Genomic DNA, 27,888 nt, shown 5'->3' with positions numbered 1-27,888 from the left:
TCTCGCTCATATAAACCCTCCTCATTCTCGCTAATTGGACTCCCAGAGATCCACCCAGGGCCTTGTCATGGATCTCTGCATCCAGATCCCTCAGTAGTTGGATGAGGTTTCTAGCACATCAGTTAGGGTGTTTGGCCATCCCATCACCAGAGTAGGTCAGTTCGGGCTGTCTCTCGACCATTGCCGGCAGTCTGTTGTGTGGGTATCTTTGTGGATTTCTGTGGGCCTCTCTAGCACTTTGCTTCTTCCTGTTCTCATGTGGTCTTCATTTACCATGGTCTCCTATTCCTTGTTCTCTCTCTCTGTTGTTGATCCAGCTGGGATCTCCCGCTCCCCCAAGCTCTCTTTCCCTTGACCCTCGCCTTTCATTACCCCCACTCATGTCCAGGCTGTTCATGTAGATCTCATTCCATTTCTCTGTCATTGGGCGATCCCCGTGTCTTTCTTGGGGTCCTGTTTTCCAGGTAGCCTCCCTGGTGATGTGAGTAGCACACAAGGTACTTCTGTATATCTTACTTTCACTCTTACTCTGCAGCTGACTGTATGGGTGGGTGACTGGCCCCTAGCATTCTTCTCTTCTCATTCACTTGCTCTTTTTCCCCAGATTTCTCCTTTTATTTTTTCTCTCTGCCTACCAGTTCTACCTGTCCTTTCTCCTGCCTTGCTATTGGCCATTAAGCTCTTATTAGATCATCGGGTGTTTAGACAGGCAAAGTAACACAGCTTCATAGATTTAAACAAATGCAACATAAAAGAATGTAATACATCTTTGCATCATTAAACAAATGTTCCACAGCATAAACAAATATAACATATCTTCAAATAATATTCTACAACAGGGATGTGCTGTAGAAATATCTTGGTGTGTAAGAGAACTTGTTCTTGCAGAGGACCCAGGTTTGATTTCCAGAACCCACACAGTGCCTCACAACTACCTGTAATTCCAGTTTCAGGGGATCTGATGTCCAATTCTGGCATTCATAGGCACCATGAATTCACATGGCACACAGACATATATATGAACAAAACACAGCAACACATAAAATAAATCTTTAAAAATGTAGAATGCATGTATGTATTAATATACATCTGTTCAGTAAATAAAATGCTACCTTTGTGAATATTTTCAGGGCTGACAGTTTGGTAGTAGACAACCCCATGATGTTATCTTCCCTGGGGAAGACCACTTCTCTTGTTCTCAGCATTCCTCAGTTATCTACAGTTCTTTGTGTAGGGTTGGGGCTTCATAGATTTCACATATAAGCATGCAATAATAATTAGCAAAAAGTAAGCTATGAATTTGAAGAAGATCAAGAAGAAGGGGTATATAGGAAGATATGTAGGGAGAAATGTGAAGGGAGACATGTTTTATTATATTATAATCTAAAAAATAAAAAAAAAATAAGTGCCTTTTTTTTTAAAAAAAAAGACTTAAAAGTTGAATTTGAAGTGGTTGGTCATGAAGTGGAAGGAAGAAATGTAATTGAATTAGAATCTCAAAAAATACAAAAATAAAATATAACTGCCATTAATAAATGCAAAGAATTACCTTAAATGAATAAATGTAACTAATTAGCTAAATTGTAAAATGTAATTTCTGGGCTTACTAGATGTCTCAACCAGTAAGTCATCTGTCTCAGAAGCATGAGGACCTGGGTTTGGATTGCAAGAACCCACATAAGAGGTCAAGCATGGTGCTGTGTGCTATGATCCAGCAATAGCTCAATGAGGGGCTAAGGCAGGAGGACTCCTGGGAGTTAAGTTGGCCTAGCCTACTTAACAAACTTTCTGGTTATGGAGTAGACCCTGTCTCAGAGAAGTAACACCTGACACGCTAAGACATTTTCGTTCTTACAACACACATAAACACACCAAAAATAAGTGAATCAATAAAAATAATGTGTCTAATAAAAATTTCTCTATACTTAGACTTTATGTGATTACAAAATTCGGGAGACACTGTAATATCACATTTGGTCTTGCAACTATTCCAATAGCTAATTAAACTGACAGAATGTCAATATAAACATCATAGGAAGAATTTTATCAACTTTGACAAGTGTTTGTGTTTATTTTTACATATTTAATATATCTATATAATTAATTTACATATATTTAGTGATTTTTCATCTAGGTCCTGAACCTTATTTATTTATTTATTTATTTATTTTAGAGAGAGAGAGTTTAATTTGGCTTATAGTTCCAGAGAGATGGATTCCATCATGACTGGGAAGGCACAGCATTCAGGAAGGAGAATGATTGCATTTCATCTAACTCAGGAAGAGAGAGAGGGAACAGAGAATGGGACCAGCCTATGCACCCTCAAATCCCTCCCCCAAGTGGCATGCTTCCTCCAGTGAGGCTCCCCTTCTTGGAGGTTCTATAATGTTTTCAAGTAGCACAACCAACTGGGGACCACGTGTTCAAACACAAAAGCCTCTGAGGCAAATTCCATATTCCAACCACCACAGTGATTATGTCCTTGCTTAGCACTGCATCCTTTGTAGTGTGAATAGCTTCATTTTCATATTTAGCACTAAAGAAAGAAGAGTCTGGAGCCGTGTCTCTGCAGAATATAAGGGGGAAAAGGAATAAGCATCAGAAACTTTAAAACAATTGTTTAGCCCTGAACTTTGAGTCATACATGTGCAAGAGATATGTGTGTATGTCCTGACTGTGGTTTTTAAAAGTGTTTTTAAAGTCTATATAAGAAGCAAACAGCAAAGGAAATATGAAAAATGATAACTACCGTTACTAGAATGGATAAGATCTTTGTTAACTCTAGTTATTCATCAATGAACTGATGTTTTCCTGAAAGGAGAAAATAAGTGGATATCAAAAAGCAATTTTTTTGTCAGGTGATAGTGGCACTTGCCTTTAATCCTAGTACTTGGGAGGCAGAGGCAGGTGGATCTCTGTGACTTCAAGACCAGCCTGATCTACAGAACTAGTTCCAGGACAGCCAGGGCTACACAAAGAAACCATGTCTCAAAGAAAAGTAAAAAAAGGGATTTTTTGTTCAATATATTTCTAACCCCCCAATAATATATTTCATTAGTTTATCTAGCATATTTACTCTGAATTCATATCCCATCCACTCATTAGAATAAGTCTTTTAAAATATTGTCAAATTTAACAAATACTTTTGCAGACTGGAGAGGCAGTCCAGCAGTTAAGAGTGCATACTTGTCTTGCATAGGATATGAGTTAATTCCTAGCACCTATATTGGGTATCTCACAACTTCCTGTAACTCCAGCTCCGGACATCTGATGCCATCTTTTGGCCTCCATGAGCACCAGAAACACACACACACACACACACACACACACACACATTTTAAAAATTGATCTGTATCAATAATGCAGTCATGTTGACTTTGTTTTACACTTTGTCTTACATAAAAGCATAATTCGAAAGGATATCATGTAGGAAATGTAGAAATTGTTCAGTGGTTAATGCTAGCTGCTCTTTCAGAGATCCCAGGTTTGAGTCTCAACACCTACGTGGCTTTTAAAAAGCCATCTTTAGACAGCTATAGATGATATAGACAGATGTATGTATGTATATGATATATAAATGTATATCTTAATCATGAAAGTCATAAAATAGAATAAATACATAGCAAATAAAAAAGCCATCTTTCCCCCAGCCCACCCCCCATTCCCATCTCCTCCAGGGCAAAGACTCCCCTGAGGATTGAGTTCAACTTGGGGGGGAGGGGGGAGATCAAGGGAATCCGTGGCTGATATGTAAAATTAAATTAAATTATAAAATAAAATTTAAATAATCAAGAAAGTAAAAAATAAAAAAGCCATCTTTTCAAAAGAAGATTTTAGGTTAAAACAGACATTAACTGAAGTAAATCTCCTTGGTTTTTATTTTTAGGTGCATTTCTAGTCATTGATATTCTAGCCTGTTCCTCTTTCTATGACTTGTGGAGCTTCTCTGACTTGTAGAAGATCAGTTACATCTGAATCCATTATCTTCTGCTCCATTCTGGCTACTTTTTAAAAATCCATCTCTCATAATTACATACTGACAAAGTTTCCCCTCCCTCTACTCCTCCCAGTTCTCCCCACCTCTGCTCTCCCCCAGATCCACTTCTCCTCCATTTCCCTTAAGAAAAGAGGAGGCCTCCCAGAGATATCAACTGAAGACTGCGTAACAAGTTACAAAAAGACTAGGCACATAGCTCATATCAAGGCTGGACAAGGAAAAGAGTTGGGAGAAAAGTGTCCCAAGAGCAGGCAAAAGAGTTAGAGACTGCCCTAACTCCCATTGTTGGGAGTCCCACAAGAATACCAAGCTAACAGTCATAACATATACACAGAAGACCTGGCATAGACCAATGAAGGACTGGTGCCTGCTGCTTCAGTCTCTGTGAGCCTCTATGATCTCTGCTTAGTTGATTCTGTGGGCCATGTTCTTGTGGGGTCCTCAACCCCTCTTACTCCTATAGTCCTTCTTCCCCCTCTTCTGCAGAGTCCTCCAGTCATGTTTGGTTCTTTCCTAGGTCTCTGGGCTATCTAGCCTCTGGTTCCTGGCCAACCAGGCAGTGTCAGGCATGTGTTTCCTCTTGAGGCATGCGACTCAAGTTGGACCAGCCATTAGTTGGCCACTCCTACAAGTTCCACTCCACCATTACCCAAGCATACCTAGCAGGCAGGACAAATTGGAGGCCAAAGGTTTTGGGACTGGGTTGATATCCCAGTCAAATCACTAGAAGATTGCCTGGTTACAGAAGATGGCCGTTCGGTTCTAAATCCTCAAGATTGCCTGGTTACAGAAGATGGTCGTTCGGTTCTAAATCCTCCATTACTAGGAGTATTCACTAGTGTTACCCTTGTATATTCCAAGGAGTTTCCACTGCACTAGGTTTAGACAAGTTTCAGTCATCTCCCCCAGTATTCTCACTCTCTCTTTACATTACATGCCTGTGTGTGTGTGTGTGTGCGTGCACACACGCGCGCGCGCGCGCGCGCGCACACACACACACACACACACACACACACACACTTGATCCCTCCTATTCCCATCCCTACCCACCCCTAGTCCACTCACAAAACTATATTCTATTTCCTTTTCCCAGGGAGATTTATGTGACCCTCACTGACTCCTCATTACTTTGCCTCTCTGGGTCTGTGTGCATGCTTTAATCCCAGCACTCAGGAGGAAGAGGCCAGCCTGGTCTCCTGGATAGCCAAAGCTACACAAAGAAACCATGTCTCAATAAAAACAAAATGAAACAAAACACTATCATTCTGGCTTCTAATGTACCTGACTTTTGTTTGTCCTGCTGTCACCCATTATGACAGGAACATCTCAAAGTCATGTGTCTTTTGGCTAAATGGTCTTTCTGGCATTCCTAGTCACCCATATCCACCAAAGTCTTCATAGGGTTCATAGGTTAAGGAGTCTACTATGTGAAGTTAACTCTGTGGCATAACATTTCAGGTATAAGCTCATAACTATTCTCTTCCTCATATATGTAATTTGAAATTTGCAAACAGAGCACCATCAATGACAGATGCACAATTATGAACTTTTAAAAAAACCTGAATCTGAAAATCACTTTGCTGTGATTATACAACAAGTTGATACATGGCCAATACATGCATTAGGGTACTTTGGGATATCTTGTCTTAGACTAATCCTACTATTGAAGCCTCTTAGAAACATATATGCATTTTATTGGTGGTGAGACTTTATGGGAGTATCTTCTAACATTACTAGGAAACACAATCTCACAGCAAGCCCCATGATTCTCTGGACCTTATAATCTCTCTACCCCCTCTTCTATAATGGACTCTGAACCTTAGATGCAGGACGTTTGGGGGTTTTTTGTTTGTTGTTTGTTTGTTTGTTTTTGATAATGTTTCCATTTTGGACTAGGCTCTACAACTCTGCACATTGATTGGTTATGATTTTCTGTAATCACCACTGTCTGTTTCAAGGCCTCAGTCCAACATAAAAAACCACAAGCAGCTAAGAAATGCTTAGGGCCGGAGAAATACTCTTCTCCAGTGAATAGTGCACTGATTAGTTATCTAATACATAGTGGTCAGCACTGAAAACATGCTTTCAAGTAACATTATATAGACTGAGCATGTTATAGTTAGGAATATATATATATGTACATATATTTGTATATGTGTATATGTGTGTGTGTGTAATAACTAATAAAAAAAAGCAGCCACGAATTTGAAAAAAAAAAAGCATGTAATAATATACAGGATAATTTGGAGGGAGGAAAGGGAAAGGGAGAAATGATATAATTATATTGTAGTCCCAAAACTAAAAGAAAGAATACACACATTATATTATTCACATACAATATTATATATATACATATTTATCTATATGTAAAAATATATGTATATATGCATACACATAACAATAGATAAAGTGGAATTGCCCTGTAACAGGGCAATAACACCCCTACTAGACACCAGAGGTTAACAAATAAAATCCCAGTGACAGGAATGGGGTATTTCTTTTGTAATTATTGGCCAGTGAGATTCCATAATCCTCCAACCAGTACAGACTATTGCTATTGCTTTAGTTACCTTTTAAGACTTGAGGATAAGACCTTACTGAAGAAGATACCACATTCTTGAGTCACAGAACCAAGTTGATATCCACCTGGAGGCATCAACCATGCTTTGTTTTTCCTTTCCTACACATTAGTATGTTTGTGATAATGGAATGGTCTATATATTTTAAATTTTTCCTTTCTATAGTAATCTATATCTTTTAAATGTCAAGCACTAATGATGAATGAAATTCAGGTGCGGAAGACTATCTTAGTCATAGGAAAGGTATATTATTACTCCAAAAGAAAAATAACAATGCATAATAAGCATATTATTTTAAATCTAGACCATAAATTTCAGAGCTTTAATCAGATTTTAATTATATGTATGGAGGAAATAGTCTATTAACCAGTAATTCCTTGAAATTATAAATATATCCTTGTATAAATGGTTCATCTTTATATACCAAACGTATTATTATTTGAGTCAATTTTAAATAAACTAATTATGACATTTATTTACTAATTTAATGTGTATTCATTAAACACTAATTGCATATGTAAATTTATATATATATCTCTACAGAGGATATCAAGATAAAATTGACATTAATTCTGTTTTCATAACATTTATAGAGAATTAAAACAAGTAGAAAATTACAGAAGGGCACAAACACTACCAAATGGAGAAAAAACACTAGAGAAACTCAGGAGACAAAAATCACAATTCTTTGTGAGGGCTTGATGAATGGGGTAATGAAAAGATTTTCTGATTTAAAAAAAATGGGGGGAGAGATAAATCTTTAAATTGGCCCTTATGTTAGCCTAGATGCCAAAACCAATCCACATATTTTTTATTTATTTGAAGAGACTCCGAACATTTAATGATAAATTTAAATCAAATAATAAATTAAGATTCTTACACATGGAGAAGTTTCAAGTGTAAATAACTATAAAGGGAGCCTTACTGATTTCCCCTGACAATTCCTTGATTAATACTTAGGGATATCTTTGTCCCCAAGGTTAATTGCTCAGATATAAATTTTCCCACCTTTGGTGACAATCAGAAACCATTGTCTCTCCATAGGTAAGTCTGATTGTCCAGATGATCAAAAACTCGGAAGAGATAGTGTTTGATTTCTTATTATTTTCCTTTTCTAAACATGAATAAAATGGCTAGAGACCTTAAGAATTTTTATAATGAAATGAAACTGTAGGCAGACAGACCCTGATTCTCCCATGCTGAAGGAAGCTGGGCTGACAAATGATGGATGATAAACAGGTTCTGTAACCATCCTTGCTGTAGTCCAGGTTTAGAGCCCTCTTCTGTGCTGAGTTCTAGTTCCTCAGTATGGTAGTTTTTGGACTGACATTTTAGCTATTCAAAAATCAGAACCATAGAATCTGACACAAGAAAGTATATTCCCACTTCACATGCATTTAATTATTTTGTAAGTTTCTACTAAGAAAGGAAGTGTTAAGAGAGTTCGGTAAAACCGAGGAGAGAATCAAATGGTGAAAACGTTTCCTTCCTCATTGCAAAAAGCTCTTCTCATGTTGGCTTATGCTGCAACATGATGACATGGTTGAACCCAGGATCTTCTAGACAAGTGAACAATGTTTTGACCAAATGCATGCTCATAGCCCAGGCTTGTAAAAAATTGGTAGCATCTTTTTGTCACATTCTCCTCAGTGCTGATTTTGCAGGTCTAAGCTATCAAACAAGGCTGGTTTGTCACCCTTCTCAGTACACTTACAGATCTCACCCTTTAAGCTGAATCACCTACTTTTGTTAAAGTTCTCAAAAATGTATTCTCTGAAGCTGGGAGTTGGCCTGGGATGCTACCACCCTGACATTATGCACAGAGATTTAATTCTTATACCAAAGCATAACTGGAGTGATTTTTAATGAAACTGGAATAATTTATGCATTTAATTATTATATTTTATTGGAATATCACTATCTATTACATTTTCCCATTTACCTCTACTCATCTTATAATGAAGAAATCACACTGAATGAAAAGAGTGTCTTAATAGTGCTATTTATTCATGTCCTGGAGGCCCACGCCAAAGTGTATCAAAAGGATTCTCTGTTGAAACGTTCTAGAGGCAACAGAATACTGTGGGATCTGTTTACGTTTTTATTTTTTTATTTCTGAATTCAGGGAGAAAAATTTTATGATATACATTGATACAATGATAAACATTGATGACAGAAATTTTATATTTGGGGAGATCATTCTAGCATTTAATGGTGTGTTAAAATACACTAAAAAGAGAAACCATAAACTTCCAGAATAAAGGCACCTAATGTTATCAACCAAAACTGTATTCATTCAAATGGGTTATCTCAACTATGAAAGGCAATTTTTGATCCATTCTTATGTAACACAATCACATAGAAACTTGCTAAGGATCTCATTCTTTGTTGGCATCCACCATGGATGGGGCTAGGACTCAGCTCTAGACCTACCTTCTGGTTGATAACCACTGGTCTAAATGTGAATATATGATTTTATTGAAACAAGAGAGTAGTTATAGTTGAAAAGATGTATACTCTGTCTTTCCTCCTGAACTTCTGGAATGTCATACAGTGATCAAAGGTACATTACATTTTAATCCAGATTCAGCTTTAATTTCTTTCTAGTAGTCTAAAATGAAAATGTTTAGAGCTATGAATTTTCCTCTTAGCACTGCTTTCATAGTTTCCCATAAGTTTGGGTATGTTGTAATTTCATTTTAATTGAATTCTAGGAAATCTTTAATTTCTTTCTTTATTTCTTCCTTGATCTATTGGTGTTTCAGGTGGGCATCATTCAGTTTCTATATTGTAGGCTTTCTGTAACTTTTTTGTTGTTGTTGAAATCTAACTTTAAGGCATGGTGGTCTGATAAGATACAGGAAGTTATTCCAATGTTTTTGTATCTGTTGAGATTTGCTTTGTGACCAAGCATGTGGTCAGGTTTTGAGAAGGTTCCATGGGGTGCTGAGAAGAAGGTATAATCATTTTGTGTTAGGATGGAATGTTCTGTAGATATCTATTAAGTCCATTTGAGTCATAACATCTGTTAGGTCCTTTATTTCTTTGTTAAGTTTCAGTCTGGTAGATCTGTCTTTTGGTGAGAGTGGTGTGTTGAAATCTCCCACTACTAATGTGTGGGGTTTGATGTGCAATTTAAGCTTTATTAATGTTTCTTTTATGAATGGGGGTATCTTTGTATTTGGGGCATAAATGTTCAGAATTGAGACTTTGGTGGCTTTTTCCTGTGATAAATATGTAATGTCCATCCTGATCTCTTTCGATTGACTTTAGTTTGAAGTCTATTTTATTAGATATTAGGATAGCTACACCAGCTTGCTTCTTAGGTCCATTTAATTGGAAAGCCTTTTCTCTGAGGTAGTGTTTGTCTTTGAAGTTAAGGTATGTTTCCTATATGCAGCAGAATGATGGATCCTGTTTTCTTATCCATTCTGTTAGTCTGTGTCTTTTTATAGGTGAGTTGAGACCATTGATATTGATGGATATTAATGATCAGTGATTATTAATTCATGTTATTTTTTTGTGGTAGTGTTGCATTTTCCTTCTTTGGTATTTGTTGGACTGGGATTATCTATTGTCTGAGTTTTCATGGGTGTGTTTAGCTTCTTTAGGTTGGATTTTTCCTTCTAGTGCTTTCTATAGGGCTGGATTTATGGATAGATGTTGTTTAAATCTGGTTTTATCATGGAATATTTTGTTTACTCCATCTATGGTGATTGAGAGTTTTACTGAGTGTAATACACATGGAATATATACACATATACACAATGCAATACTACTCAGCAGAGAAAAACAATGACAGCATGAAATTGCAGGCAAATGGATGGAACTAGAAAATACCATCCTGAGTGAGGTAACCCAAACCCAAACATGGTATATACTCACTCATAAGTGGATTCTGGATATAAAGCAAAGAACAATCAGACTGCAACCCACAGAATCAGGGAGGCTATATAGCAGGGGGGATCCTAGGATGACTGTGGCTTATAATAAGTTTTGATTTTACTCAATTACTGGACAAGCCTCATTGAAACATTTCACTATTAGGATAAGAATGTATACTGTATCAAGCAGATAATAGATAAATAAATAAATAAATAAATAAATAAATAAATAAATAAATAAATAAATAAATAAATAATAAAATACATTCTGATGTACCTCCAGCTTGTGAACCTCCTGCCCACATGTGATCAAGCACATTGGTGCAGATGGGTCAAATAAACTTGTTTAGGGGAGTGGAAAAAAAAAGTTAAGGATTAATTACAAGGATTAGATCATACCCTAACAGGACCAGCTTTATTATTTAAGTAAATTCCTAGTTGCTTCTTCTTCCTTTAATTTTGATTCCTCTTAATAATTCTTCACTTGATAATACGTATTTGCAGCTGTTCATACCCTAGTAATGTCAGAGAGATAAGAAATCTGCTTGCTCAGGAAAAAAATCAGTTTGCCATGCCAACAAATGTCCTCATTGATTCAAGTAATGATGTATGTAATATGGTCTATGATCCAGGCACTTGTTCATGTTCTAGGTAATAATACAAACTAAGTTTTTGCCCATATGCAGCAACTAATAGCTGGATAGAGAATCACAGATCAAAACATAAATAAATAATCATTTCAGTAGGAGAAGTGGAACTTAGATGTATAGATGGCAGAATCTAAACAGCTACTTGGTTTTCAAAATTTCCAGAGTTTCTCTTTATTGACGGTAACCACACAGTCTCTGGATGATCATCCAATGGCCCCATTCCATTACTGACCTACCGCAGGAGCTACATTTGAAGAGCAGGAGTCCAAATTCCTCATTGGAAATACCAAGAGTGAAGCCAAGTCACTGGTACTACGGCAGACTTCTGGAAGAAGTTGTTTAGTAGCCATAGCAGTTCAAGCAGTTCAAGCTCTACAAACTCTCAGAGATTGCATGTTGTAATCAACACAGTAAACCAACTAATAAGAACATGTCAGTTCTTCAATTTTGGAAGTAATTTTAACCTTCTCTTTTCACACACACACACACACACACACACACACACACACACACACACACACACATGCACACACACACACGCACATATATATGCATATATATGTTCAGTTCTCAAATACAATGTCCAATATGGAAGCAACTTCATGGAATTTTTAGAGTAACAGAACAAAAGAAGCTATAAGTCAAGGTATTTTAAAAAAATATGTTGGTGGAAACATAAGTGGGCAATTACATCAGGCAGAGGAATCTCATCTGTAGGCCTCAGATGTTGTCTGATACCATTCTTAGCTTTTCACATGGGTAGAGAATAAGGTGATAAGCTATACATTCCAAAGGGTTTTATCAGTTTATCAAAATGTTAAATCTGATACAGAGGGGAATAGATCCTAGGGTAAGCCACATGAAATTGTAACCAGACTACATTCCATCGAAGGTCTTCTCTGTTGATCAGTTTTTCAGAGAGCTTCTTTTAATAATTCCCATACACACTCCTAAGGAGCATTTCATTGAGTAAAAACTGATGTGGCTTTTTACAAATAATTTGATTAATATTTCTTACTTGTTTTTCTATTAGGGACTATGAAGGTGTACTCAGACACAAAGCACAATGACACTGAGGCCACTGAGTTCATTCTTCTGGGACTTAGCATGCGACCAGAACTGCAACCAATTCTCTTCATGGTGTTTCTCATGATTTACCTCATCACACTGACAGGGAACTTTGGCATGATCTTATTAATCAGGTTCACTCCCCAGCTGCAAACCCCCATGTATTTTTTCCTGACCCACTTGGCATGTGTGGACATTTTTTATTCTACCAATGTCTCTCCTTAGATGCTAGTCAACTTTCTATCTGAGAAGAAAACTATTTCTTACATTGGGTGTCTGGCTCAGTGCTTTGTTTTTGTCACGCTGCTCTTAACTGAATATTACATGCTTGGTGCCATGGCCTATGACAGGTACATGGCAATTTGCAAGCCCCTGCATTATAGTACAAAAATGTCCAGGCCAGTTTGTATTTGCCTGGTCACTTTTCCCTACATCTGGGGTTCTATGGTGGGCACAATGCAGGTGATATTGACCTCACGTCTTTCCTTTTGTGGACCCAACACCATCAACCATTTCTACTGTGCTGACCCGCCCCTCTTGATGTTAACATGTTCTGACACTTATATCAAGCAAACCGCCCTGTTTGTGTCAGCTGGGATTAATCTCACAGGTTCCCTTCTCATCATTCTCATCTCCTACATTTTTATCTTCATCACCATCATGAGGATCCGTTCCAGTGAAGGGCAGCGAAAGGCTTTCTCCACATGTGGCTCACACCTGACAGCTGTCACTATGTTCTATGGGTCCCTCTTCTGCATGTATCTGAGACCAGCAAATGAGACGTCTGTTGAGCAAGGCAAAATTGTGGCGGTGTTTTGTATTTTTGTGAGTCCCATGGTGAATCCATTTATTTACAGCCTGAGGAACAAGGATGTGAAACAGGCTCTAAAAAGAGTATTCATAAGAAACCTCTGCAAAGTGGAGAAAAGTTCAGCACCTACAGTTTCCCATTAAAGAAAAATACACCTTCAATTTTAATAGAAGCTGTGAATTTGAGAAGGAGGGGAGGAGAGGAAGAGGTGGAAACTATGTAAATACAACACTCATATATAAAATCTCCCCAATTTTAAATTAAAGATGTTTTAACAATACTCTGATTTGTTTTGATTGAATGTGGTTCTTTGGAATGATAAGAATATGTTTTAGAGTGCATAATTTTGGATTGAGTGAGAATATAATTGACATTATAGATCTGAAAGTTGTTGCAAGAGCTGATTGACAGGAAATACAATCCCAGACATCATTTTTTGTGGTTAAACTATATCCTGAGTTTACTCTTGCTTGATAATTGTCTCTCTACCCGATTCATCAGCATTTAGACTCTTCCTTTCACTTGTAAATCTGTATTGAGTGACTCCATTTTTTTTTTTTTTTGGTTTTTTTGGAGACAGGGTTTCTCTGTGTAGTTTTGCGCCTTTCCTGGGACTCACTTGGTAGCCCAGGCTGGCCTCGAACTCACAGAGATCCGCCTGGCTCTGCCTCCCGAGTGCTGGGATTAAAGGCATGCACCACCACCGCCCGGCTAAGTGACTCCATTTTTGACCCAAGATGAATTACAATATATTATTTGGATTTTAATAACATGATTTCCATTCATGTGGTGACCATACAACAGATTTTAGCATATAAATTCTTTGTAATATTTAGGTAACATTTACTTCACCTTCAAAAGGACCTCTATGTATACATGTTTCTGCTTCTAACCAGTTACTAAACAGAAATTATCTGCAAAAGTAACAGACAATATTAAGTAGTATTCCCTGATGCTGACGAGAGGTATGAGAGCACTTGGATCAAGCATTACTCATAAGTATCAATTGTTAGTTACTTTCTGAAAGATAATTCCCTCCAGAAGAAATCAGCATGGATTTTAAAATTTTCAAAGTATTTGTTTATTTTTATTTTTTGAGATAGCATTACACTTTGACTTTATTTTTTCCTCTATTTTTCCTTTATTTAGAATTTATCTTGAAGGACTCTAGCAGGCCAAGCATGGCAAACATGGCACTAGCAGGTCTTGCCCTCCCTGTTTCCCTCTCCCTCGCTAAACCATTAGAATCCATTCTTGGCGCTAACCACCAAGGTCTGTTCTCTTACTTGGCCACTTTCATATACCTGACTCATTTCTGAGGCTGATCAGCAATATCTAACTATCAAAACATCAAGGCCAAGCAATCAAAAATCCCCATTTGGCTACCTACACAAATTAACATGCCCAGTCAGAATTTACCAAACCATCCTAGCTCATTCTAACACAGATCTCTTCTTTTTGCCCCTTAAAATTACAACTGCTAAGCTATTGGCTGCTGTTCCTGCCCGATTCAGATTCAGTCATCTTTTTTCTTCGACTTGCTTAATAAATAATCTCTTTGTGCAGGAAATTGGTATTTGGGTGTTGTCAGTGCCTAATCCAGGTCTAGAGGGGAACACTCTCCCGTCCTTCATATTTTTTAAACAGTATATTCTGATTATGGTCCACCAGCTCCAAGATCTTCCTGTAGCATCTGAATTCATACCCTTTCTGTATCTCTTTACAAAACAAATAGGCAGCTAAAGACCAATAATAAGATAAAACAAAAACAAACACACCAAAATAAGACAAAACAAACAAGCAGAAAAAAATCAAAGAAAAGGGACAAGAAAGACACATAGACATGTATGTTCATGTACTATTTAATCCATCAATTCTTCTCTTTGTACTATATCCTAAATCAATGGCTCTCATCCTTCCTAATGCTGCAACTCTAATACAGTTCCTCATGCTGTGGTGACCCCAACCATAATATTGTTTTTGTTGGTGCTTCATAACTGTAATTTTGCTGCTGTTATAAAACAATGTAAATATCTGATACGCAGGATATCTGACATGTGACCCCAAAAGGGTCTCAATGCACAGGCTGAGAATCACTGTTCTAAATAGAAAGTCAAAGTTGTGTGAAGAAACATCATTGTAATTACAGTTGAAAGATTTTCTTTTCAGGAAAGCAACTTATTTTCTCTGCCTAAAAATTCAAATATTAAGAATAAAAATAATTATATTTTACTATTTCATTTTTATGATTAAAATGAATAATGTGAAAAGCAGCAGCTATATTGTTAAATGTCACAAATATTTTCATGCTTAATGATTCATGTTTTATCATATTTTAAAAGAACTGCTGAAATGCCATTCACCTAACACTCACACTATGTAATGAAACAAACAATTCAATTATAATCGTAAATAAAAATATATATAAAGACTAAAATTATGTCAACCACTTGTACTAAGAAAGGTAACATGTCTGAAAGAAAGTTGCATTTCTCTAAGACAAAATTTAAAAAATGAATGTCCAATATGAAATAGGCAGCCCTGAGAATGTATACTTATAGGTAATTATACAGATTTAGTAGGTTGTATTTACATATGTAGGAATGTGTATGTGTGTGTAACAATAAGAAAAAAAAGGACATGAATCTGAAAAAGATCAAGGAGTGAGTTCATGGGAGGATTTGTAAAGAGAAATGGGAAGGGGGAAATTTTGAAACTATATTAAAATATCAATAAAAAACCAAAAAATATTTTAAAATAACTATGGAATTATTTAGATAATTCAATGTGTATTTTGCAATTATTAAAAATATATACATCAAAAAGGATTATAATCTGGACATCAAATCATTTTTATGGCTGTAAATGGAAGCAACACTGGAAAGATTGGTGAAAATATCACAGAATAAATAACTTGCCATAAAAATGAAGTAGGACAAGGGATCACATTACAAAATGAGTCTTTGCCATTGCATTACACTTCTAAACACCTGTCCTCCATTGCTGTCACCACAGATCACATTTTTAAATCCCACTGTGTCATAATACTACTGATAAATCACATGCCTCTTAAATATAATTATTATATATTAATGACCCAAGTCATCTCTCTTTTCTTAGAGTATTGCTTCTAAAAGAGAAATCTGACAGAACTTTAGACTTATTCAGTGAACCAAGACTCCAAAATGGTCAAGCTTTACAAAAACTACAGATGATTTATTTTCTGCAAAAATCTGCTCTACATTTTTCAGCAAAGATTCCTATAAATTTCTGTGTTGACATTTGATGAAAACATTAAAGAATCAAATATTTAAGGGAATTTAAGGAAAGTTAACTATATATGTTTCACTATACAACAATCTAGCTGTCCAATAATGAATGAGTTAAGATGAATGGAGAATATAGCTCTTTACCTCACCATTTCTGCTATAAAGTCTGTCGCTAAAAGATTTTTGTCCTACACTTTATCTAGGAAATCAGATTTCATTGACTCTGGCCCTTCTGTATTTATATACTTGTCCCATAATAATAACCAAAGATAAGGAGGCCATAATTTGAGAGGGAGTCAAGGGCATGGCATGGAAGAGGTTGGAGGGAGGAAAGAAAGGAGGGGAAGGATGTAATTATATTTTCACTAAAATTAGAAGTTATCACAAACAAGATTTCACTAGCTTTAAATCTCAAGAACAGTAAGATTACATTCACTCCTACAGACATGTTTCCACCAATAGGTGGAAAAAAGTACATAGAAGTAAATAAATACACCCTATTGTTCCAAATTACCAAATTCTAAATGCAAGTGATTGTACTGAAAATTATGCAGAATGTACAGCTGGATGAGTCTTATTAATACTCTTATCAATATATAAATAGATGTCATTCAAGAGAATATTTCCAAACTTGGAGAAGATTCCTAGTCCTACTTAATTGGTGGGATGATTTTTTTTTGAATGCTATGTTTTGAGAAAACTAACAGAAATTTTGGGATGATGATCTAGATCTCTAATGTTTACAAAAATGTCCAATTAATTAATGACATCAGACCAAGTTCTTTACCCTAGACATTGCATCAGAAATGATCTAATGACTCAAACAAATATTTTTGGCATATGTTTTTAACCACATTATTCAAAGAAGATGGACTGTAAAGGTTAAAAGGGTCATAGATTTGTGATCGTATACATGTATATGGAAGCAAGACTTTGTATGGAATCATTGAACACAAAATGAAGCCTATTTGTAGTTTTTCTGCTAAAGAGGGTATTTCACAATGTCCATATCATAGATTTTACCAAATGTTTTCCCCAAAGATATTAATTTCAAGAATAAATTAGGAAAATTAACAAATGGGAGACAGGTTGAAAATAGTCACAATGCAGAGGCAAATGGGTTGCTTAAAATGACTTAGTTTAAATAGACACAGAGTAAGTTCAACTAAACACGTGCACAAATTGACATTTATTGAAAGAGCTTTCCTTTAATCACCTGTTTCATGGCACTGATGACATCTTTGTTCCTTAGGCTATAGATCAAGGGGTTCAACATTGGGCTCAAAAAAGTGTAAAAAACAGCAATTACTTTGGACTCCTCTACAGACTTCTCTGATGGAGGTCTTAAGTACATGCAGAAAAGGGTTCCATAAAATATGGTGACAGTTGTCATGTGGGAACCACATGTAGAGAAAGCTTTCTGCCTTCCTTCAGCAGAACGGATTCTCAAGATAGCTGCAAAAATGTAAAGGTAAGACAGAAGAATGATAGTGAGAGAACTTGAGAGAGTAAAGCCAGCTACCACAAACATGGCCATCTTTTTGACATGAGTGTCAGAGCAAGCCAGCATGATGAGAGGAGGGTCTGCACAGTAGAAGTGGTTGATTTCATGGGAGCCACAGAAAGACAAGTGGAAAGTGAGCAGAGTCTGAGAGAGCCCATTCAGGAAGCCAAAAACATAAGGGAATGTGACTAGAGAGACACAGACATTCTTGGACATCCTGGTACTGTAATGCAGAGGACTGCAAATGGCCACATAGCGGTCCAGCGCCATTGAAGCAAGGATATAAAATTCAGTAATCACCAGAGCAATGAAGAGGAGACACTGGGTGAAGCATCCAGCATAGGAGATTGTCTTCTGGTCGGAGATGAAACCATGCAGCATGTTTGGAGTAACATTGGAAGAATAGCAAATGTCTACAAAGGAGAGGTGCCCAAGGAAGAAGTACATGGGCGTTTGCAGGTGGGAATTGGTCCTGATCAGCATAATCATGCACAGATTTCCTGCCAGTGTGATGACAAAGATGAGCAGAAACACCACAAAGAGGATCCTCCCCAACACTGGGCTGTCTGTGAGTCCCACAAGAATGAAATCCATCCCTGCAGTATGGTTTAGGGAGGTCATTTTCTTACACCTTGCAAGTTGAAAGTGACAATAAATGTGAGCAGTGCCTTCTCCTCTGTACTGCCCATCAGTTCCACTCATTTCTTCATGTCCTTCTTTTCATCTGTGGAACAGTTACTCTTCTCAGTATATACCCCATCTTTGCTATGCTATTTTTTCACCCTGCATGTTTATGTTATATCTCCCTTTCCTTCTCTCTGTATCTATTTCTCTATCTCTCTGCCTGTTTCTGTCTGTCTCTCTCTGCCTCTCTCTTTGTCTCTCTCTGTCTCTGTCTCTCTGTCACACACACACACACACATACATACATGCTTACATGAGTTTTGACTCATTTCTTCCAAACTTCTTTCCTTTACATATATGTATCAACTTGTCTTTTTGCATACATCTGTGTTTTGAAAGTTCCTACTTTTATTATATGTTCCAAACTTTCTGAAAAAAATTATAAAATAAGCCCAAAAGGTCGAAGTAAGAAATGCAGCTAGCTAGTTACTTCTATCATGCAAGTTGACCAAGTAATGTATGTTGGGCTTCCCACTTTTCTCAGCAGTGATATTATCTCATTTCAGATACAAGATTAAAAATGAATACTAATTGCTGCTTTTTGCTTACAACCCATAGATGTCTCACCTAACTTTAGTTATGTAGAGAGAACTTAATATATAGAATTTGTCTTTTAATATGTAACAAAGATTCAGAATCCAAATTAGTCTTTCGATTGACAGTTCACACACTTATTCATGTGCACAAACAAGTGGCATTTTTATTCTGTTCCATTGTAGAAGCTTACAGCAGTTAACAAACTCTTCCCATTCCTACAGTGCACATTACACTGTAACTATCAATCATAGCAAAGCTATGCAAATGAAATGAGTCACTTTCTGATGTTAGAAAGTCTCTTCCTATAAAGGTAGCCTTTAAGCAGTCGATAAAAAAAATGCAACTATCTTAGAACAAGTGCAGAGTTTTTGGTTTTTATTTTTATGTTAATAAATCATTCATGAAAATAATTTATGAAACCACAGGTATTTGAACAATGGCCTCTCTGTTATTGTGTATGAGGGACTGAATATATAAGATCACAAAGCTTCGTCTTGAGGCATTGCACACTCAGACAACTGTGTTTGTTCTCCAACTGTATATCTGAAGAACATGTATATGATCTGGATTCTCCAGTGACACAGAAATATCAAAATATGAATAGAATGGTCAACAGCACTTCTTAAAATAAATATGTTTTCTAAAGTGATAACACACAAACATTCAAGATACATCTTTACTTACCAAATGCAGAAAATAACTATCTGTGGATATGTATGTACCATATATTATAGAAACAAGGTAGAGGGATTTATAGTATATTGATTCAAAATAGTCCCATCGGTTTCAAAAATAATTCCAAAGATCCAATTAATATATTCTTTGATTCTCAGGGGCAGAACATTAATTTGATGGTTTGAGGAGCTGATTTTCCTTTGAGACTAAATCTCAACTGGATTTCTGGGTACACAGATTGCCATAGTGTGTATAAAATCTCAGCATGGATAGAAAAGTATACTGGCATCTTTATTAGCCTTTTGGCTAAGATCAAGTAGAGAATTCCTTCTTATGAGTTTAATTCCTGTTACATCATTAATATGAAAATATATTAAATGGACTTTTGGAATTATGGTATGAAAAAGGACATTACACATCCTGCCCACATGTCAACTTAATATTGCATCACTACCTGAAATAATTCACACAAAGGCCTAAAAATAAATAAATTGTGTGCCAGAAATTTCAATTTGTAGGCAATAACATGAGAATTTTATTTTATTGCTTGCTTTTACCAAGTACACTAAGTACACAACTGTTTCTTCTTATGAACACAGACTGAGGTCATGGGGAAGAAGTTCTGCTGTATGAGGGGTGTGAAAAAAATAGTTGACAAGAGATTTGAGCAAATCCAATAAACTGGTGTGAAAGAAGCCAGGTGGTGGTGGTGTATGCCTCTAACCCCAGCACTCAGGCAGGCAGATTTCTGTGAGTTCAAGGCCAGCCTGAGCTATAGATTCAGTTCCAGGACAGGCTCCAAAGCTACACAGAGAAACCCTGTCTTGAAAAACCAAAAACATTGGTGTGAAAGAACTGATAAAGTCTGGGGTATTATATAGAGCAGGGCTTCAGGATTTAGACTGAGATTAATGTGACCTGTGCAGTTATGTTTTCAAGACACTAAGAAGCACAGACAAGTCTGAAAAGCACGATCATTTACAAATGGAATGACCTAAAACTGGTTATTGGAAAGGACATTTAATAATAGATTCAAAAGGAATTGAATACTGTTTGGCAAGGCATTAATTAGTGAGTGAAGAAGGAGGCAAATGTTTTCTTTGGCACATGTCTTTCAATGTGCAGGTAAGTCCAAGTCAAACTACTTAAATGTGTCAAAATAAAGTGTGATGATTATAAGAGAGGCATCCTCAATATTCAAAGACATCCAAATAATTCTATGACAAATCAGTATTCTTTTCTACATTTTTAAGTCAAAATTTATTTTTTTCATTGTAAAACTGGAGAATTCAGCACCTGCCAGGTGAATCTTTTCTAGCCTTAGTATGAAAAATGTTCTCTACTTCCATTATAATATGAAGCAAAATTAGTATAAAAGAGCATAATATAGTTCTAGATTCCAGCACCCTACTGGGGGTGGGGAGATGAGAGCCTAATCTTCCTAAAGAAATATCTTCCAAGTTCTATGTGAAATCTCAAACGATGAGAACTTTGACTTGTATCAAACTTCCAGCCTGGTGCTGTCTCCACTCTGCTGTCTCCTTTTCCTCTCAGGAATGTCTTACCTGCCTACTTAACTAATGGCTACTTAGCTACCGTTGTGGTGTGAATGTAATTGACACACATAAGCTCACAGGGAGTGACACTAAAAGGTGTGGCCTTGTTGGAGGAAGTGTGTCATTGTGCTGGTGGGCTTTGAGGTCTTCTTTGCTCAAGCTTACCTCAATGTGACACTCTGAGCACTTCCTGTTGTCTAAGGGTCAAGATATAGGACTCTCACCTCCTTTTCCAGCACCATGTCTGCCTGCACATTTCCATGTCCCACCATGATAATGGACTAAACCTCTGAAACTGTAAGCCACCCCAATTAAATGTTTTTCCTTTATAAGAATTGCTGTGGTCACAGTGTCTCTTCACGGCAATAGAAAGCCTAACTTTCTGCCTTATTTACTAAAATGGGGACCTATTGAAGAAGAAATCCAATGTTAACCTCAAACACACACACACACACACACACACACACACACACACACACACACACACACACACACGACACACTCATACACACAGTTGCATAAATTAAACACATTAGCAATAAACTCTGAGTTTCTAGTAATGCATCAGTGTCACATTAAGTAAAGAAATAAAAGCTTAGGATGTAAACTAATTACATGGGAAATCCAAAGCAAGTAAGGTAGATTGTTAATGTCATTCTATTAAAGACAGGTTAAAGAAACAAGCTGAGTACACAGTAAGGTAACAATCTCAAGTCTTAAGTTTATTTCAACAAAACTAATTGCTTTTTATTAATTTTTAATAAAATATAAAGTAACAGATTTTATTTTGAAATTTAACCAAGAGTGAGCTCAGATTTGAATTCATGACTCCACGTTTCCTGTGTCTTCCATTCTGTCTGTTCTATGAATCTGAATCTGTTCCTGCCTGAATGCTGACTCCTGTATCTGTCCGTGTGTATGTGTGTTTCTTTGTGTCTGTTTTTAAAAGGGCTTCACTCTGTTTTTATTGAACAGCACAGAAGCATCACATGGGGAAAGAATGGTATCCTTTACAGAATTTTTAAACAGAATTTTACAAGGGATTAAGTCACTGGCTTCAACTGATCCCCACTGACTCAGACAACAAACAGCACTAGAAAAAATAAATCATTGTTTATCAACCTATATCCATAAATGTCGATTTCAAACTTTATGGTAGATTTTAGAAGATTGCTTTCAAACTCTGTATTTGATGCTTTCAGCACATGATACACATGCACTGGTATTGGTCAAGGGCACAGAAGTATACACAGTTTAAGATTACAGCTATGCATTAGCTTAGGTTATAAAACTTAATTACTTGCCTTGAATTTCCCATGGAATTAAATTTTATTTTAAAATTATTTTTCATATTACACACCAGCCACAGTTTTTCCCACCCCTCCTCCTGCTCCCCTTCCACCCCCACCCCCATTCAACACCCTTTAATATTGTGCAGCTATTGCCATAATCTAATTTTAGGTTACTTAAAAAAAACTTTTTTATTGATTCTTTGTGGACTTTACATCATGCGTCTTGATTCCATTCATCTCTCATCCCTTCTATAGCCACACTCTTGCACCTCCCCCCACAAAATGAAATAAAATAAAATTTAAATGAAAAAAATCCTATTGTGGATGCTGTAAGGTGGCCCAGTGAGTCACACAGTATATACCCTTTAGTTCATACATCTTTACTTACAAATGTTCATTGCAATGAGTCTATGGTCTGGTTTGAGACCTTTGGCTTCTGTTACCCTATTGTTCCTGGACCCTCACTGGGACTCCTGTTGGATATCCTGTTGTTGCCCTGTGTCATGGAGATCTTGCAGCTTTGGATCTGCAGGACTGGCCCCTTCACCTGCTTCCAGTGTGCTTCACTTTCATTGATGGAGTGGATGTTGGGGTGGGCCAATTCATAGCTCTGGAGGATAGCTCGGTTGGTAAACCCATCAGCTCTCCCTCATCCTCACCACCAGGGTGAGCTCTCCAGCACTGACCTGACTAGTTTACCCAATGCAGCTGGCAGCAAGGGGTAGGGACAGTTCTGCTCTCACATCCTTGGGACTGACTCACCTGCATCCACACAACCAGGGCCAGCTCTACTGCATTGCCCAGGCAAGGTGCAAGGCCCACTCTCCTGAGTACTGCAGATGGTGATGGGCAGGGCTAGCTCTCCCACTCTCATGCCCCCAACTCCAGCTACCACAAGTGGTGAGGGGGGAGGGGAAGGGCATCTTTCCCTCACCCAGGCCACCACATGGCAGATGGGGGCAGGGTCACCTCTCCCATTTGCAGTGCCAGCTCACCAGCACCCTCACCAACAGAGTCAGCTCTACTGTCCTTCCCAGGCAAGAGGCAGGGCCAGATCTCTGGAGTGCTGTAGCATTAAGGAGCAAGATCAGCTCTCCTGCTCTCATGACCTCAGGGTCAGCTCTCCCTCCTGTCAAAGGCAGCAAGAGGTGGGGAGAGCATCTCTTTCTTACCACCACATGGAAGATGACAGGTGGGGACAGCTCTTCCATGTTCATCCTCTTGGGACCTTCTCACCCATGTTCCTGTTAGCGGGGGTTAGTTCTACTGTGCTACCCAGGAGAGGGACAGGGACTGCTCTCTTGAGTGCTACAGCCAGTAAGCAGTGGGCTCAATTCTGTGTTGCCCTTTCCTCATCACGGTGAGGTGACAAGAGCCAGGGACATCAACATAGACTATGACCGGGGCAGGGCCATGGGCCCAGACATGGCCCTTTGCAGCAGCCCAGGTCCATACATTACCATGGTCTCAGATAGCAAGCATTTTACCCGCCTCAGTTCACTCCTCATCCCCTTCCTCTCTTCAGATCTGTCTCTCTCCATAGGACATGAACCATTCTGTCTCTCTCTCCCCCATACTCAACCATATACTTGTTCACCATAATGGCACCCGACCACTTGGCCGCTCAAGGTGTCTGTGGATTCTTCTTCCCACCCATGGCAAGGGGTCTCAGGTGGGCGTGTGGGTCTCCTTCATCTGCCAGGCCCTAATCCACTTTCCTTTAGCATAAAAGTCATTTATAGCATTTTTACTCCAACAGTATTATTAGCTATATAATTTTGTGTATTAATCACCAGTATCACCTTATAAATTAATAAAAATATGTATTTGCTATTTTATATTTAGTTAGGCCATAACAATTACAGATTGTATAAAACTATTTAATATTAGCTTTGTAAAAGTTTATATAATAAAATTGAATATTGATATAATATATTGATATAATATATTTTAGTATAACATACCACTAGTATATAGACAGTATTTCATCCATCTTTAGGAAAGCCTTTGTATATAAAAGTAAACTATTCTACCAAATTACTGCTTTGAGATAGAAAGTGAACACTCCATGCCTCTGTACCTTCTTCAGTACTCAGAACCTTCTATTTACTTTGTAGGTGGACATAGTATGTATCAAACCATAATAATCAAGAGCTTTAAAATCATTCAAAATAGAGCCAGTGAGATGATTGAAGGCGATAATATGTTTTCTGAGATCAGTCATTGGGACTCCAAGAATGGAAAGAATCAACTCCTGACCTCTGCCTACCAGCTTTGGGACATATATGTTTCTCTACTCTCAACACAAGTGCAAAATGAACCAAAGATAATATTTTTAAAAATATACAAAATATTTAATTCAGAAATTCTGAATGTATCCTAGATGGAAAAAGAACATTCAAACAAAAGATAGACCATATAAATATGTTCCATGGATGCTGTAGTAAATGGTTTGCAGGAGGATGAAAGAAAATATGTCATTTAGTGAAAACTACAATTTAGTCTTGTTTTGATTCCTTCTATGTTTCAATAGTTTTGCATTTGTTATTCCAAATTTGATGTGTATTTTTTTAACAAAGACAAAATGACAATTACTAAGTATAAAACAATGAATTATTTATGTATTTAAATATTTATAATTAAATACTTAAGTATAGAGATGATACTTCTTTATGAAAATCAGTGTTGATTTTCATGTATGGCATAAGATTTCAATTTTGCTTTAGTGCTTTATTGAGACATGTGAACATGAATTTACTTAAAACAATTGTAAAAGAGTATAATGAACCTCATTCATAGTGTTAGATATCAGGATTACAAATTTCTTCTTCACATTCACCCTGACTTCATAGTTCTTTTAAGGGGTATGTGAGCATTTACATAATTTACATAAAATAATTAAATTTTTCTACTTTCATATGAAACAGTAAGATAATTCTATATAAAATGGAGAAAATTATTTTACACAGAAACTTCAAAAAATTAGGTATTAGATATTTCTAAGAAAAAAATCACAGACACTATAACCATCTTTAAAATTTCACTAACAAGAATAAATGCACGGTTTAAACTTATAATAACACCATCTTCAGGATCCCATCTAGCATTCTGATGGGTTGGGAATCGACAAGTCCCAAAGTTAGGATAACAGAGTAGGAATGAGAAAATGAAGGGCTTTTATGTGTGTTGTTGTGGACTTCTGTGTAAGTTCATTCATTTCTGTGCCAAGGACTTCCAGGCCATAAATAAACACAATGGCTACCTCATTATTTCATGAACAATGTATAAGTGAAACACACATACAAAAATGAGAATTAAAAGTTTTTTGAGCTGGGCAGTGGTGGCACACACCTTTAATCCCAGCACTCAGGAGGCAGAGCCAGGCGGATCTCTATGAGGCCAGTCTGGTCTACAGAGCAAGATCCAGGACAAGCGCCAAGACTATATGGAGAAACCCTGTCTCAAAAAAACCAAAGTTGCTTTGATGTTTTGAGTAATGATTTTTTATTTGTTTTATGCCATTTAATTGATGAGTTGGAAATCAAAGCAATCAGTCTGTAGTGTTCTTTATAGTAGAAAAAAATTAACCATTGTTAAAAAAAAAAACTATAAAATCATTCATCCTTTTTGAAATGCTCTATACCTTCAAGCATGCCATCATTCATAGGATACAATTTTACCTTGTTCTCTTTAGGACAAATTAGTTAGAAACTAAATTTTATATAAATTAAAACAATATCTTTATATGGAATCTTGAATAGTAAATAAAGAATACTCTGAAATTATTTCAGTATTTTCCAATTTCAATATGGTAGATTTATTTAAAACGTAACTAGAAGGTATAAAGTACAAGAGGAAAATGTCAAAAAAAAAAAGATGTGGCTACTACAGATATATGCTGTTACTCAGGTAGTAAGTCTGAAATACTAGCTTTATCCTACAAGGATACTATGTTATCAGAGATACTAACTAATAAACACTTTCCTAAAACAAAATTTTCTGACAGAAATTTCCCTTGATCACCTGCTTCACAGCATTGATGACATCCTTATTCCTTAGGCTATAGATCAAGGGGTTCAGCAATGGGCTCAAAAAGGTGTAAAAAACAGCAATTACTTTGGACTCTTCCACAGACTTCTCTGATGGAGGCTTTAAATACATGCAGAAAAGGGTTCCATAAAATATGGTTACAGTTGTCAGATGGGAACCACATGTGGAAAAGGCTTTTTGCCTTCCTTCAGCAGAATGGATCCTCAAGATGGCTGCAAAAATGCAAAAGTAGGACATAAGAATGATAAAGAGAGAGCTTATGAGAGTAAAGCCAGCTACCACAAACATGGCCATCTTTTTGACATGAGTGTCAGAGCAAGCCAGCATGATGAGAGGAGGGTCTGCACAGTAGAAGTGGTTGATTTCATGGGAGCCACAGAAAGACAAGTGGAAAGTGAGCAGAGTCTGAGAGAGCCCATTCAGGAAGCCAAAAACATAAGGGAATGTGACTAGAGAGACACAGACATTCTTGGACATCCTGGTACTGTAATGCAGAGGACTGCAAATGGCCACATAGCGGTCCAGCGCCATTGAAGCAAGGATATAAAACTCAGTAATCACCAGAGCAATGAAGAGGAGACACTGGGTGAAGCATCCAGCATAGGAGATTGTCTTCTGGTCGGAGATGAAACCATGCAGCATGTTTGGAGTAACATTGGAAGAATAGCAAATGTCTACAAAGGAGAGGTGCCCAAGGAAGAAGTACATGGGCGTTTGCAGGTGGGAATTGGTCCTGATCAGCATAATCATGCACAGATTTCCTGCCAGTGTGATGACAAAGATGAGCAGAAACACCACAAAGAGGATCCTCCCCAACACTGGGCTGTCTGTGAGTCCCACAAGAATGAAATCCATCCCTGCAGTATGGTTTAGGGAGGTCATTTTCTTACACCTTGCAAGTTGAAAGTGATAAGAAATGTGAGCAGTGCCTTCTCATTTAATGATGAACTGTGCATTCATCATTGATTATTTGTTGATCTGCAGTACAATTCCTTTTCCCATCAAATGCTTCCAAATATTTACACATCATACCCAACCTGTATGGTTTTGGTAATCTGTTTCTGTTTTTTTTCTTTTCATTGTATCCCTCCTAATCACACAACAGATAAACAAACAAACACAACTGAGGTCTCACTGTTTTTCCTCTTTTCTCTCAGAATTGTATGCTTATTCATCATAGTCAAATATTTTCATATATGTATTTACACAAGTATACCTATGTTCTTAGCGATATCCATGTAGAATAAATTGCCACATTTTTTAAAAATTTTTTCTTGAGGTAAAAGTTTTAAATGCATGGCACTTCATCATTTCTATCAAGTAAATGAAGAA

At 37.0% G+C, this 27,888-nt stretch overlaps 4 protein-coding genes and 1 non-coding gene across 6 annotated transcripts in view; 2 read left to right on the top strand and 3 right to left on the bottom strand.

Moving 5' to 3' along the window:
- Window positions 1–27,888, bottom strand: part of LOC128102242 (olfactory receptor 1030-like) — a 60,913-nt gene that overhangs the window by 9,186 nt on the left and 23,839 nt on the right. The gene's annotated exons all lie outside the window — the stretch shown is intronic.
- On the top strand, window positions 12,149–13,132 carry LOC128102239 (olfactory receptor 1030-like). Its single transcript, XM_052725814.1, is given in 1 exon segment — window positions 12,149–13,132. A coding segment is annotated over 1 exon segment (984 nt).
- On the bottom strand, window positions 13,245–18,383 carry LOC128102243 (olfactory receptor 5M10). Of its 2 annotated transcripts, XM_052725819.1 has the most exons (2): window positions 17,461–18,383; window positions 13,245–13,269 (listed from the first exon to the last, which is right to left on the bottom strand). In XM_052725819.1, exons 1-2 carry the CDS (start codon window positions 18,381–18,383, stop codon window positions 13,245–13,247), a joined length of 948 nt encoding a protein of 315 aa, XP_052581779.1. The 2 variants fall into 2 exon arrangements, with proteins under 2 accessions (XP_052581779.1, XP_052581778.1); XM_052725818.1 differs by lacking the exon at window positions 13,245–13,269 and having other exon boundaries at window positions 17,448–18,383.
- LOC128102794 (U2 spliceosomal RNA) lies at window positions 19,944–20,126 on the top strand. Its single transcript, XR_008215545.1, has one exon. It is a non-coding gene; the product is annotated as a U2 spliceosomal RNA (small nuclear RNA).
- LOC128100883 (olfactory receptor 5M10-like) lies at window positions 26,491–27,438 on the bottom strand. The gene has a single exon (XM_052723632.1). It carries the CDS (start codon window positions 27,436–27,438, stop codon window positions 26,491–26,493), a length of 948 nt encoding a protein of 315 aa, XP_052579592.1.

The sequence above is a fragment of the Peromyscus californicus genome, unplaced genomic scaffold, assembly GCF_007827085.1.
Source record: "Peromyscus californicus insignis strain IS unplaced genomic scaffold, ASM782708v3 Scaffold_7__1_contigs__length_154581171, whole genome shotgun sequence".
NCBI classification, from domain to species: Eukaryota; Metazoa; Chordata; class Mammalia; order Rodentia; family Cricetidae; genus Peromyscus; species Peromyscus californicus.
This window is presented reverse-complemented; position numbering and strand designations above follow the sequence as displayed.

Excerpts from the sequence above, each read along its gene's own strand:
- LOC128102243 (XM_052725819.1), bottom strand. The coding sequence starts at position 18,383 with ATGACCTCCCTAAACCATACTGCAGGGATGGATTTCATTCTTGTGGGA. Across the intron at positions 13,270-17,460 it reads AAACAGGTGATTAAAGGAAA|TATTGTTAAAACATCTTTAA; the intron begins GCTCTTTCAATA and ends AACAAATCAGAG.
- LOC128100883 (XM_052723632.1), bottom strand. The coding sequence starts at position 27,438 with ATGACCTCCCTAAACCATACTGCAGGGATGGATTTCATTCTTGTGGGA.